The sequence below is a fragment of the Sus scrofa genome, chromosome 10, assembly GCF_054392235.1.
Source record: "Sus scrofa isolate SSC_HxYL_T2T_F1_AM1 chromosome 10, Sscrofa_HxYL_maternal_Yorkshire_Landrace_v2.0, whole genome shotgun sequence".
Classification (NCBI taxonomy): domain Eukaryota; kingdom Metazoa; phylum Chordata; class Mammalia; order Artiodactyla; family Suidae; genus Sus; species Sus scrofa.
In genome coordinates, this window is record NC_139392.1 from 72,880,649 (window position 1) to 72,895,179 (window position 14,531).

The 14,531-nt window shown below is 40.6% G+C and overlaps 1 protein-coding gene across 2 annotated transcripts in view; it reads left to right on the forward strand.

The window, feature by feature from the left end:
• ITGA8 (integrin subunit alpha 8) overlaps window positions 1-14,531 on the forward strand; it is a 171,516-nt gene that overhangs the window by 62,476 nt on the left and 94,509 nt on the right. For both annotated transcript variants that reach the window (XR_014817944.1, XM_021064834.2), the window contains exon 13: window positions 1,514-1,705. Coding sequence is in view for 1 of the 2 variants with exons in the window: in XM_021064834.2 (XP_020920493.2) it covers window positions 1,514-1,705 (192 nt within the window). In the remaining variant the exon portion in view is untranslated. The remainder of the gene's footprint in view (window positions 1-1,513; window positions 1,706-14,531) is intronic.

Sequence of the window (14,531 nt, forward strand, 5' to 3'; positions counted from 1 at the left end):
TCTTTTCTCTCAAACCCCTAATGATATTTTTAAGAGCTAAGAGAAACACTTCTAATGACCTTAAAGGGGTTCTGCCTCTCTGAGACTTGGTATCCTTGAGTATCAATAGGTAAAATAAAGCCAAAATGAAATGAAACCCAGGGACAGGTGTAAACTCAGTGACTCAGAGGATGTGAAGAAAATGCCCCTTTCCACCTGCCGTACAGCCATATCTTTATTTTCTGCACCACTCTGAGGTTTTAGTCAGTTTATCCTTACCTGTTAAATAAAAGTGGATTTGTGATCTTCGTTATGTCGTGAAAAAAGGTTCACCATTTATGCAGCCTTATCAGACTTTTTTAGGAGCAAAGACAAACTGATGAAGGACAAAATGAGGACACGTGCTATCTTCTAGAGCGTGGGACCATTATGTTGTTGTGTTATTGGTGCGCCTTTTCATGCAAAGCTAAGGCGTTAGGTGTATTGTTTAGAACAATCCTGGCACACACAATATGTGGGAGGTAGTTGTCGTTCAGTGTTAAGTTTAAGTGGGAGTCAGGCAATGGGGTTCTCTTTTTTTTTCCCAGAGTCCTCAACTATGAAATGGGTCTTGCCTGCATCATAGAATGATGCACTCCTTCAAGGATATGAGCTTTGTGAGAGAGGTTGTTTATTTCTTTTAACAAGAAACTCTTAAGCAGAAGTGTGCCGGCTGGTCTACTCAGCCCAGTGACTTGCTCCAGCTCTTCCCCATCACTCCCTAAGTCCCAAGGCAGACCACCACCCTGTGGCCACACTTCAGGTGGGCCAAGCCTACCATCCTTGGGCCTTTCCATGGCAATTCCTTCTGCCTGAAGTTCCCTTCCTTCAAATTTTGACATGGTCTGTTCCGTTGTGCCCCCAGATTTCAGTTTCAAGGTCAGCCTTAGAGACACCTCGTCTGACCACCTTATCTAAAAGAATAATCGAATCACTCTCTATCACATAACTATTTCTAAGATTCTGTCCATAGCATTTGCCACTATTTTCCTTTATTATTTCTTTTTTCAAATTGTCTACTACCTGCCCTAGAATATACGCTTTACAAAAGCAGTGTCTGATCACTGCTGCACCCAACACTTTAGAGACACTCAGTCTTGGTTTGGGATTGGCGTATGCACACCAAGGTATGTGGATTGAAGGGCCAACAGGGACCAGCTAGATAGCACAGAGAACTCTACCTAGTATTCTGTGATAATCTATGTGGGAAAAGAATCTGAGAGAGAATGGACATGTGTATATGTATGACTGGGTCACTTTGATGTACAGCAGAAATTATCACAGCCTTGTAAATTAATTATACTTTAATAAAACTTAAAAAAATACTTCTTGGATGCATAAAAGACAACAAATAATTTACTCTTGCTGCAGTGCTACACATTTTCATGGAAAACTTAAAAAGCCCTTTGGGCTGTATGGTCTGCTCTTTGATGATGCTTAAGTCTCTTTCCAGAACATTCTTCTTTATTTAAAAATTACATGTCTCTGTTTGTAGACATTGCCATTGGTGCGCCCTTTGCAGGCAAGGGTCAACGAGGCAAAGTGCTCATTTACAATGGGAACGAGAATGGCTTAAACACCAAGGCTTCCCAAATTCTTCAAGGAGTGTGGGCCTCCCAGGCTGCCCCTTCTGGATTTGGCTTTACTTTAAGAGGAGATGCCGATATAGACAAGAATGATTACCCAGGTAAGGTTGTCTTTCTTTTCCCGTGAGAGTCCACTTCCTAGAGAGAGTGCTATTCTCTGGAAAATGCATCACAGGTAAGCAGTTCTCTTGTACAGGCTAAAACCAAACTTGACCACTGCACAGGTTCTTTGGTGATGATTCCAGAGCAACCTTCTCAAGACTTTGAAGACAGATAAAACAAACACTCCTTTTCCTTTCAGGAGATGATGTTAAAGTTTTTAAAAAGCTGCACTAGACATAAAACTTATCAATGTTGCAACACGAATTTTTATTTTAAACCCCTTAGTAAGTAGTCTCCATTGACAAAGACAGCTTGCCTCTGATACCTTTTGAGAGCAATGTATTTTAACCTTGTAATTCCCTTTTGAGCTCATAGCTCCTAGGAATTAACTGATGAACCTCAACGTTTCTGTTCCAAGGCTCATGGTTTGGGAGCATAAATGTTTTCCAGCTCCGTCTGGGGGTTTTCCAAAGATAGAATGAGTATTTTAAGGTGAAGCAAAAAGAAGTGGTTCGTGATTCAGATCACAAAATGTTCCAGATTGCCTGCTTTAGAGTGAGGACTCAGTGGAAATCCATACAGCCCAATGAGATAATTTATGGTTTATGCACAGTATATGAAAACACCGATTTGTCTTAAGGGATTGTTTTAGCAATCAGGATTTTTAGCAGAGAACATCAGACTTCTTGGTTTTGTGGTTGGATTTTCACTTTTATGTTGGTTATTTTAAGATGGTTTCAATAAATACTTAGAAATCATTAATAGTTCACTGACAGCTTCAAGCATTTATTGAAACTTGTCTCTTTCCACCAACCCTCCCCTAATTGAGTTATTTTCCATGTGTAGAGCCTTTTCTGGTTTGGGGCAGAATTCCAATAAACTGACTGCCTAAATAGACATCAGTAATTTTAATCCTTCAACTTTCTTTTCCCCTCTGGGATTAGGCAAAAAGGATACTGCAACATATTCTTACATATTTGCCAGGAATTTTCTATGGCATGAACATAGACATTGTAGTGGGCTCAAAGTAGATTTAGCATTATATGACTGTGTCCTTCCTGTGGCAATTTCAAGAACATCTAGGTAAATTTATTTTCTTAAGTTATTACTATGCTAGTCTAACCAATTATGTTTAAGTTTTCTTTTGGAGGGGTGTCTTATACATAATAGGTTCTGTTTTTTTGGGGGGGGGGCATGCCCAGGACATGTGGAAGTTACCAGAGCAGGGATTGAACCCATGCCGCAGCAATAATCCAAGCCACAGCATTGACAACACAAGATCGTTAACCGCTAGGCCACCAGGGAACTCCAATAGGTTTTACTTTAAATAATACAAAAATTAGACTCCCCTATGTGATTTCTTCCCAAAATATGTCCATGTGATTAATGAAGATCAACTCAAAGGCTACAATTTTAGAGACATAGTTCTTTTAGAAAGTTATTGCTATTCCTTATAGCCATCATAATCTTCCCTTAGTACCAGGAACTATGACAGGGAATGGCCGTGCCTTCTATAAGGTGAGAGAAATACGAAATGTACTGATCACATAGACAGCCCATTGACCTCCTTTGAAGTCTTCTAAATAAGAGCCAGGGAGGAGAGAAACATGAAGCAACTTTTCTCGCAAGGAATATCCCCTCCAGGGAGGGGAGTAAAGGAATAGGAGAAAAGAGAAGCTGAAATAAGTCTAGTGTCAGAAATTGGGCACCTTATAATCATATCTTTTTCATCCCCTTTTAACCATCAGAAAATGGTCATTCGAGGCTATTCACTAGTCAATAACTTTATCCACTGAGATTCATTCACTTCACAGTAACTAATAATATTAATGAAGTATATCCACCTGTCTGTAAAAGAAATGCTCTTTCCTAAGACAAAACCATTAATGCCACTAAGTTGAATTTTTATCCCTCAAGATCATCTATCTTGAGGCTTTCAGAGTTCATCTGACCATCCTAGTTAGTAGACCTGAGTTCCGGTCCCAATTCCATCTCTCAAATATGGATGTCTTGTGCTTCATGACCTTGTAACATTTTCCCTCATTCTCATCTCCTTGCAAAAAGAATGCCATTCCAAGGAGCCCTTTTCATCTTGACACCAAGTCCGCAGGGACCTGATAAGAGGAAGGAGGCAGGAGACTTATAGATGGGTGACAAGATTCCATTAGCTAGTGTAGCACACTGGAAATTCGCAGGCATAATTCAGGAGTCTGACACGGAAATTTCCTCATTTTCCTGTAAATGAATTCCCTTTAGTTCTCAAGTCTCCATTTCTATTTTGGTGGACAACAATCCTGCAGTCACTTCTAGATTCAGACGTAATCTCATTCGGGAACTACTCATTCAGGTTCAAGGTTCTCTCTTATCTCCCTCTGCAGCAACTCTTCCAAGAAAGAAAATAGCCAAAGGGGTGCCCATTGTTCAGAGATGGAGAAAGGGGTGCCTGGCCCAAGCACATCATCTGCAGTCATCCTCTGACTGAAGGAGAGCTCAGTTCTCTTGCAGTCTGACATGTGCTCACGCTTCCATGATGAATTCAATGGTCTGTGGAGTGGCCACTGCTCAAGAGTTCCATGAACCCTGGGTCTTCCTTGTCCTATTTTGGCTTCTGGTTCTCCCTTACCAAGTGCTTCTGTGCCACTGTTAGGACTCATTGGTTGAGATATTTAGGTTTCTGAGACTGCCTCCAGGCTTGCCCTAGATTACTCCTTTAGCCCTTGCCAATTTTCCACTTAGACATCTGCGACTCCACCCTCTAAGATGGTTGCAGGCTTCCTGGGTTTTGCTTGAAAAGTAGAAAAATCCCTCTTTCTTCCTAAGGGTGATTGGGTGGTATGCTTTCCAAACTCTGTAGTTCATTTCGTAAGCTCTGTGTTCCCCTCCTCTGTGGTCTGTCTCTTGATTTTCCAAACCAGTTCCTTCTGGAACTTAAAAAGAAATACAGTTTTCTTTCCCTCTGGGGTTCTGCTCCTTCAAATCAAAAGAAATATATCTTCCCATTTGCAGCAACATGGATGGCACTGAAGATACTCATACTAAGTGAAGTAGGTCAGAAAGAGAAAGACAAATAGCATATGATATCACTTATATGTGGAATACAATATATAGCACAAATGAACCTATCTACAGAAAAGAAACAGCCTCATGGACATGGAGAGCAGACTTATGCTTGCCAAGGGGAAGGGGAGGGAATGGGATGGACAGGGAGTTTGGGGTTAGCAGATGCAAACTACTGCATTTGGAGTGATAAGCAATGAAGTCCTCCTGTCTAGCACAGGGAATTATAGCCAATCACTTGTGATGGAACATGATGGAAGATAATATGAGAAAAATAATATATATATATATATACACATATATATATTTATATAACTGGATCACTTTGTGTAAAGCAGAAACCGACAGAACATTGTAAATCAACTATCATAAAAAATTAAAATAAAATCATGTATTATCTAAAAAAAAAACCCAAAACAAAAAAGAAATCTATCATTAGATTATTGGCCCCTGTGTGTTTCAAAATCCAGTCAACAAATTGACTTCCTTTTCCTAGGATGTATCTAGTCCCCACGAAGCAGTGGTTCTCAATCTTGGCTCCACATTAGAATCATCTGGGGAACTTTTAAAAATCCTTATGCTCAGGTCACCCTCTGGACTGGTTCATTCAGAATCTATGGGGGTAGGGGTGGAACTCAGACCACTGTGATGTGTTCAGGTGACCTGGGTGTACCATTGAGCAGGGAACTAACAATCTCAAGCAAGGTTTCCACTCTTGAATGAACATCTGGATCACCCAGCCATCTTGTTTGACTCCAGATCCTGATTCAGTAGATCAAGTGGGTGGGAAAGAATTCTCATTTCCAGTAAATTCCCTGGTGACACCATTACTGCTGGTCATCACAGCCCATCCTGAAGAGCAAGCTCTCAAAAATGTGCCTGCCAGGTCACCTGTTGTGCCATTCGTCAAGGCTGACTGCATGGCAACCCCTGAAATATTTTTTTGGCTTTGGTTTTTGAGCTGCACCAGCCACATATGGAAGTTCCCAGGTTAGGGGTATAATAGGAGCTATAGATGTCTGTCTGTGCTACAGCCACAGCAGCTTGGGATCTGAGCCATGTCTGCAACCTATAACACAACTCATGGCAACACCAGATCCTTAACCCACTAAGCAAGGCCAGGGATCGAACCTGCATCCTCATGGATCCTAGTCAGGATCATTAGCCACTGAGCCATGAAGGGAACTCCCCCAGGACCCTACTTTGAGACATACAGCAGGAGTCTTTTTCCCTGGTTCCCAAGCCCACAGCAGACACATGTGCAGTGTCCTCTTTCAGCAAGAACCTATGAGCTGAGCTCTGGCATTTCATTTATTCTTTACCCAGTTGTCAAGCCAACCTGAGGCTCTTTCCTCCAGATGGCCTCTGTTTGGTGACTGCCACCATGATGCTTGGGTACACCAGATGCTGTCACCTCATTTGGGGATATTAAGAAAAAACCCCTGAAAGTATTTAATTTTTCATGCACTGCTCTACATTCCCTGGAAGTTATCTCTACATTTAAAATGATGCCTTGCTGACTTTCATTCGAAATATATTGCCATGCTTGTTAGGAACTGACCCACTTAACCTGGCTTAAGCCATAAAAGGAATTACTTATATTAAGGCTACAGGAATAACTCAAGGGAACCTAAGGTCAAGGATTCTGCCAGTTCTTGGAAGGAACTGAATGGGGCCCAAGACTCTCAGAACTTTCTCTCTTTCTGTCATCTCTGCCTCTCTCTATGCATCTGCTTCTCTCTCCCAGCAGACCATATTTCTCTGAGCACGTGATACTATTTCAGTGCCAGAATTTACATGTTGCAGTGGGAATCACTCAAAGAGACTGTCTCCAGCTTATCTCAGTCCCCAGTCCTGGGGAAGGAAATCTCATAGGCTCCAAGGCAAAGTATGACATTTTTCAAAGAATTGGAGTTGACTTGTGGATTGTGCAGTCATCCAATAGATATCCATTATGACTACTCTATCAATCAAAACAATTTTTTCTTTTGTCTTTTTAGGGCTGCACCTGGAAGTTCCCAGACTAGGGGTCGAAATGGAGCTGCAAATGCTGGCCTATGCCGTATCCACAGCAATGCCTGATCTGAGTCAAGTCTGTGACCTACACCACAGCTCATGGCAATGCCAGATCCTTAACCCACTGAGCAAGGCCAGGGATCAAACTCGTGTGCTCATGGATACTAGTCAAGTTCTTAACTCATTGAGCCACGACAGGAACTCCTGGCCCTCTAATTTCAAGGTCTATGAGAAAAATAAGAAATTCCTTCATTCATTTAAAAAATATGTAATAGTTTTTGCTGGAGTACCTGTCGTGGCACAGTGGAAATGAATCTGATTAGGAACCATGAAGTTGCAGGTTCGATCCCTGGCCTCACTCAGTAGGTTAAGGATCCAGCAATGCCATGAGCTGTGGTGTAGGTTGCAGATGCAGCTCGGATCTGGCATTCCTGTGGCTGTGGGGTAGGCCGGCAGCTACCACTCTGATTTGACCCCTAGCCTGGGAACCTCCACATGCCTTGGGTGTGGCCCCAAAAAGACAAAAAAATAAGAAATAAAAAATACATAGTAGTTTTTGCTACATGCTAGGCATCGTGCTGGGGTTGGGGGAGGGTGCCGTGACAAGGCAGACACAGTCACTGCCTTCCCAGAGTTGACATTCTATGTGAGGAAGACAGTTAAACAATTATAACAAAGTATGAGAATTATAGTAAATCTAAGTCTTTTTTGCACCGCGACACTAGAAAAAATTTAAGCATCGTTGCTCAACATTATGCTTATGAATTTTAAAAGTATATCATGAGATAAATACTGTTGGCTTTTAGAAATTTTGTTAATTCTATGGTCCTAATTAAATGAAGTAGCTGATATCATTTCATGACCAAGGACATTTCATGACATTGGCTTCCCCTGCCCCTGACCAATAGGAATGTGACAATAAGAACATGTCTCTTGGGACTCTGCCAGGCCGAGAACCACTCATCAAATTCCTGTTGCTGAGGAGTTCCTGTCATGGCTCAGCAATAACAAACCCGACTGGGATCCATGAGGATGTGGGTTCGATCCCTGGCCTTGCTCAGTGGGTTGGAGACCTGGCGTTGCTTTGAGTGAGCTGTGGTGTGGGTCACAGACAAGGCTCAGATCCCGAGCTGCTGTGGCTGTGGTGTAGGCTGGCAGCTGCAGGTCCAATTCAACCCCTAGCCTGGGAACTTCCATATGCTATGCTTGTAGCCCTGGAAAGAAAAAATAAATAAATAAATAAAAATAAAAATAAAATCCTGTTGCTGGACCCTCACTAGAGGCTTCTTCTGATATTCTCAGGTTGCTACCCTGCTGTGAGGTAATCCCACCATTCAGCTCATCCTGCCCTCCTAAGTGGGAGATGAGGCATACGGGACTTGACCCATATCTCACTGCTGTGATTTACTGGATGCCAAAAATGGAAAACGCACTCTTCTCTCTGCCTCTTAGCCCTTTAAGGATATTTAATTTCATGTAAATTGGGGCTGTACTAGGATGGTGACAATGGCACCTGAAAAGCAGGAACGGAGGAGATAATGTGATCGAAATAGGCAGGACTTGGTAATGAATGACTGTGATGGAATGCAGCAAGGGTGGGGTGAGTAAGGAAGTGGTGATGTGAAAGATGACTCTGGAATTTGTACCCGAGAAAAGCAGAGCATAATGGACCAACAGGGGCAGATTGAGCTATGGAGACACAGAGGTTCTCCTCTAGAAATAGTATTTGCAGTAGTTTTCCTAATATCTAGCTTAACCACTCAATTTTTTTTTTTTTTAGACTTCTTCCAATAAATGTTGTCATCACACATGTACATAAAGAGTAGTCATAATTACTTTCATTTCTGGCACCAAAATTCTTTTTTCTGTTCAAAACATAGATGTGTTCAGGTGTCTAGGGTGGTGCTTCTTGGAAAACGAGGGTTGACCCAAAGAGTGTCTTGTATACTTTATTTGAGTGACAGCATTTCAGAAAAGAAACAGCTGTGATAGCGAAGAATCCCTGAAATGCAATGATCTGGGCTAATCCCATTAAATTTGATTCTATAACAAGGCCATCTGTTAAATGCATAGCCCAGACATTGAAGGGTGGAAGGAGGTAACTGCAGGTTTTGTTGAGGAGTAGAAAAATCTTCTAAGCAATAAAAACTGGGGGAAAACATGGGCAGAAAGCCAAGACTATCATTATCTTGCCCCTATCTTGCTCTAGCCCCTAAAATATGATGATTGTATCATGAAGCCATGTCAGACATTTATACCAAATGCAATAAATTAACCCATCATGTCTTAAAGAATGTGCTGTGTGTGTGAGGGAGAGAGCAAAAAAAAAAAAAAAAAAAAAAAAACAACAGAACAAGAGAGAACCTACGAGCAAGAAGAAAGGATGTCTTTAACCAAAGGGAATCGTGCATTTTCTCAAACCTTGAGCTCCTTGCAATTGATTTGCAGTTTAGTTGAACTAAGTTCAAATCATACAGTCAAGTTTATTTTTACTTCCCACAGTGCTACTCGAGATTTTATGAAAAGCAAAACATTGTTCTTCTTGAGCAAGATTTTCATAATTTCATTATAAACACCTTAGAAATTCAGATATTACATTTCTTGTAAAAATATCTTATGAATTTAGATTAAGTGGAATTAATGAGATCAGCTGAAAGAGTTCTTGGGCTTGAATCCAGCAGTGCTATGGTAAAGCAGAAGTACAAATGAATGGATCCATGACAGACTTAAGTTCTAGAGGCAGTTCCCCTAGGACAATGTGACTTTGGTCACTCAGCCTCTCTGGGCTTTACTTTCCTTACTGAAAGTGATGTGGATTTATAGAATGCTTCTCCAAGGGTCTTTTTAAATTCTAAACTTCTCTGATTGTATAATCCAAGATCTAGACTGACCGCCTTCCAGATTTCTCTGTAATATCAGGTAGATTATTAAGCTTCCATCTTTGGGCTGGGGGTGGGGGTGGGGGGGAGCAAACAAGATTTAATGAAACCATACAAGATTTTTTCTTAACTTTTTCTTGACAATCATTTTCTTTTAAAATTTTCATTCATTTATTTACTTTTTAAAAGTTTTTTTTTTGGTCATGCCTGTGGCAAGTGGATGTTCCTGGCCCAGGGATCGAACCCATGCCACACAGCAGTGACAACACCAAGTCCTAGGCCACTAGGCAACACCAAAAATAATTTTAGACAGATTGGAAGGTTGAAAAATTTGTATAGAGAGTCCTATAAGCCTTCACCCAGCCTCCCTTAATATTGGCATCTCATATAATCATAGTACAATTAGCTACTAACTAATCTATAGACCTATTTGGAATTCTAATCGTATTTCCCCATTTGTCCCACTGGAGTTCTTTTTTTAGTGCAGAATCTCATCAAGAATCCCACCTCGCATTTGCTTGTCACATCTTCTTATCTCTTCCAATCTGTAAGTCCCTTGATCTTTCTTTGCTGTCACTACTTGGACACTTTTAAAGAGTATGGCTAGACATTTTAAGGAATGTTCCTGAATTTAGTTTCACCTGATGTTTGCTCATAGATTGAGGTTATGTATTTTTGGCAAGAATACCACACATGGTGCTATGCTCTTCCCAGTGTATCAGAGCAGAAGATACATCATGTCTGTTGTCTTTCTGCACTTAGATCATTTGCTTGAAGTGCTATCTATCAGCCAGGTTTCCCAGTGTAAAGTTACTCTTTTCCCCTTTACATAATAATTATCTTTGGAGAGATACTAGGAGGTTATGCCAACATCCTGTTTCTCCTCATACTTTTGCCCATTCGTCTTATAATATCCACTGACATTCTCACCAACATCCTTTACTACCTCATGGTGATTTTCTATTTCCATCATTCCTTCTACACTTATTCATTGCAATTCTGATATAAGAAAAATGTCTCTTCTACCTATTTATTCAATTATTTTTTTTTACATCTGTGGGGACTTGGGGGTATTTATTTTATTTTATGGACTATAATCCATTACTGCTTTTATTTTTGTGGCTTAAATTGTGCTATATTTGGCCACTGGAAATTCCCTGCAGTTGGTTCCTGGGTTCTTTCACTGTTCCCCATCCTTTTACGAGCATTTCCTTCCTTTCTGATACCACAAGATACTGCAAACTCATTTCGTGTTTGCCCTGCCCCTTGCCCTGGAATCAACCATTCATCAAGCGCTCTAGATCCTCTTAGTTGAAGAACAGTACGTAGAGACCAAGATCTGGATACTAGGTGTCCTCATGGCTGCTGGGGTGTCAAGACTTGTAATGCACTGAATTCTATAGATTGCCATATTCCCGTATATCATAACTACACCTCAAACCATCAATGATATTACCTGAAGTCAACAAATTACATTTTTCCTATTCAACCTGTATTTTGTAAGTCAGCATTTGGCATTTTATATGTCAACAACAGAAATTTGGGCAACATTAATATTATTCTTCTACTGTTAAGAAGCACCATTAATCTTCTTGATTTTTAAAGATGATGGTAGTAGAATTTTTTTTTTTTTTTTTTTTTTTTTTTTTTTTTTTTTTTTGGCCACCCTGAAGCATACGGAGTTCCAGGGCTAGGGATCAGATACGAGTTGCAGTCTCAAACTGAGCCACAGCTGTGGCAATGCTTGATCCTTAACCCACTATGCAGGGCTGGGGTTCAAACACACATCTCAGCACTCCTAAGATGCTGCCAATGCTGTTGTGCCACAGCGGGAGCTCTGGTAGTAGAATATTTACTGATTATATGATATTTAAGAAGACTGTGGTTTGGAAATGCAATTTATTAACTTATTCAATAAATACTTACTGAATGCCTTTCATGTGCCTAGAACTCTTTGAGGTTTTGAATGAATTAAACAAAGTACTGAATTAAACAAAGATCCTGCTCTCATGAGCCTGAGTTTACATTCTAGCTGTAATATTCTGGCTGATTGTATAACACTGACAAGTTACTGAAATTCCTCAAGCCCCACTCCTCAGTGGTAAAATGAGTATAACACTGCCTATTAATAGTTTCCCCTTTAAAGGGGTGCTGTGGATATGAAGTAGTCTAAAATGTGGCACAAATGAACCTATCTACACAACAGAAACAGACACACAGACATGGAGAACAGACTAGTGGTTTCCAAGGAGGAGGAGGGAGGGAGTGGGATGGACGGGGAGTTTGGGGTTAGTAGATGCAAACTATTCCATTTAGAATGGATAAGCAATGAGGTCCTATGTACTGCACAGGGAACTATATCCAGTCTCTTGGGATAGAACATGATGGAAGATAATATGAGAAAAGGAATATATATATGTATGACTGGATCACTTTGCTGTACAGCAGAAATTGGAACAATGCTGTAAATCAATTATATTTTATTTAAAAGAATGATCTCAAAAAAGAAAATATATATAAAGCAGTTAGCCCTGTGAATAGCACCTAGTGACAATCATTAAATATTAGTTATAAATGACATCTATACTATTTTGACATAATCCATGCCCTTAAGAAACAATACAATCATGGAGATAAAATATCCAACAATTAACTGTAATGCAAGATAGCATGTTGGAAGAGGTTTTAAAAGGTTAACATATAATGAATGAGTTTAAAAGAGAAAGTGCTTCTGGCTAATGTGTTCAAACAAAGCTTCATGGGGGAAGTAATGGCTCAGTAGAGTCTTAAGATACAGACATGACAGTAAGTGGTTATATGGAGAAGGCATTCCAGAAGAGGAACACAGCACGAGCAAAGACTTAAGAGATAAGAAAAGGCAATTTTGGAAGTGATTTGATCCAAGGTGATAGGAACATAGATGGAGAAAATCAACAAAAGGGGGTTGGGAATAAAGGGGCCTTGAATAGCATGTCAAATATTTGGTCCTTTATGAGGAAAAGAACAGAAAAAGAGAATATGTCTTATATTGCAAAATGACACTTTCAGTCTTGAGCAATGACTAGAGTAAGTTGTAATGAAAAAGAAACTTGAGGGCAAAAGCCATTAAAGTATCCCAAGTATGAATAATGCACTGAACAGTAGGAGTGCAGCAGGAAAACCAGAGCAGTCTAGGGGTGTCTGGGGATAAACGGCATCAGTGCCACTTCAGCAGGAGGTTGGGAGCCACTGTACACACTTCTCAAGTGATCTCACAGTGATTACCTTCAACTTGGAAATATACTTGGCACAGGAGGAAGCCCAAATCTGTAGCACTTACCAATTTCTATGGTGTAAATACCACCATGGTTGGTTTCAAGCTCTGGTGACTCTTACATGGTAAGAGTTATACAATTGCGATATGTCCAGCTGAGATGAACCTGACGTATCTACCTGCTACTAACTGCCCGGCCATTCATAAATTCACTGATCTTCGGTTTTTGTGACAGAATTCCACAGCAGACTCTGGCTCTGGGAATTTCAGTGTATACTCAGAAATTCACAGGTTCAGGTTGTGAACTCTCTCTTTGGGTTTCATTTTTTTTGTTGTTGTTGTTTTTTTTAACGTATAGTTGATTTATAGTGTTGTGCCAGTTTCTGCCATACAGCAAAGCCACCTAGTCATACATATTTTTTTCTCAAATTATCTTCCATCATGCTCTATTCCAAGAGATAAAATATAGTTCCCTGTGCTGTACAATAACACCTCACTGTGGATTCATTCTAAATCTAATAGTTTGCATATACTAACCCCAAACTCCCCATCGATCCTACTCCCTCCCCCTCCCAAATTCTTAAACTTTTAAATAACTTTTGAAATGAGAATGCAGGGAGTTCCCGTCGTGGCACAGTGGTTAACGAATCCGACTAGGAACCATGAGGTTGCAGGTTCGGTCCCTGCCCTTGCTCAGTGGGTTAACGATCCGGTGTTGCCTTGAGCTGTGGTGTAGGTTGCAGACGCGGCTCGGATCCCGCGTTTCTGTGGCTCTGGCGTAGGCTGGTGGCTACAGCTCCGATTAGACCCCTAGCCTGGGAACCTCCATATGCCGTGGGAGCGGCCCAAGAAATAGCAACAACAACAAAAGACAAAAAAAAAAAAAAAAAAAAAAGAAATGAGAATGCAACTCCCTTAAACACCTCACCTGCCTCTCTCCACATACGTGGACCAGCTCCTAAAACAATCTTTTACAAGTAAAGTTAAAATTCTTTATAAACCACCCCAGGTTCTATCCTAGACAGGTTCAAACCATATCCCACTTATAGGTAGTATAAGTATAATCTGAGTCTTTTATACCAGATAAAGAAATCTAACCACATGGCTATTACCTTTAGATGCTACATGTCATCTGTTTTTTAATACACTTGCCATGTGTCCAGCCCTCGGCATGTGAAAGTTCCCAGGCCAGGGATCAAACCCGTGCCACAGCAATGACGCTAGCCACTGCAGTGACAATGCCAGATCCTTAACCCGCTGTGCCACAGGGAACTCCTTATATACTTTATTTTTTAATATATGTAATTTTTTAGAGCAACTTTAGGTTCAAAGCAAAATTGAGCAGACGGTACAGAGGATTCCCGTATAACTGCATTGCCTACATGCCAAGTCTCTGCCATTATCAACGTAGAGACCTCAGCATATTAATCGTGGTTGTTTTAAATTCCTGGCCTGATAATTCCAACGTTGCTGCCATTTCTCAGTCTGGCTCTGGCACTTGCTCTGTCTCTTCCAACTATGTATTTTGCCTTTTAGTACATTTTGTCATTTATTTATTTACTTTTGACAGCTGGGCATGATGTCCTGGATAAAAGGAACTGCTGTAAATAGTCCTTTAGA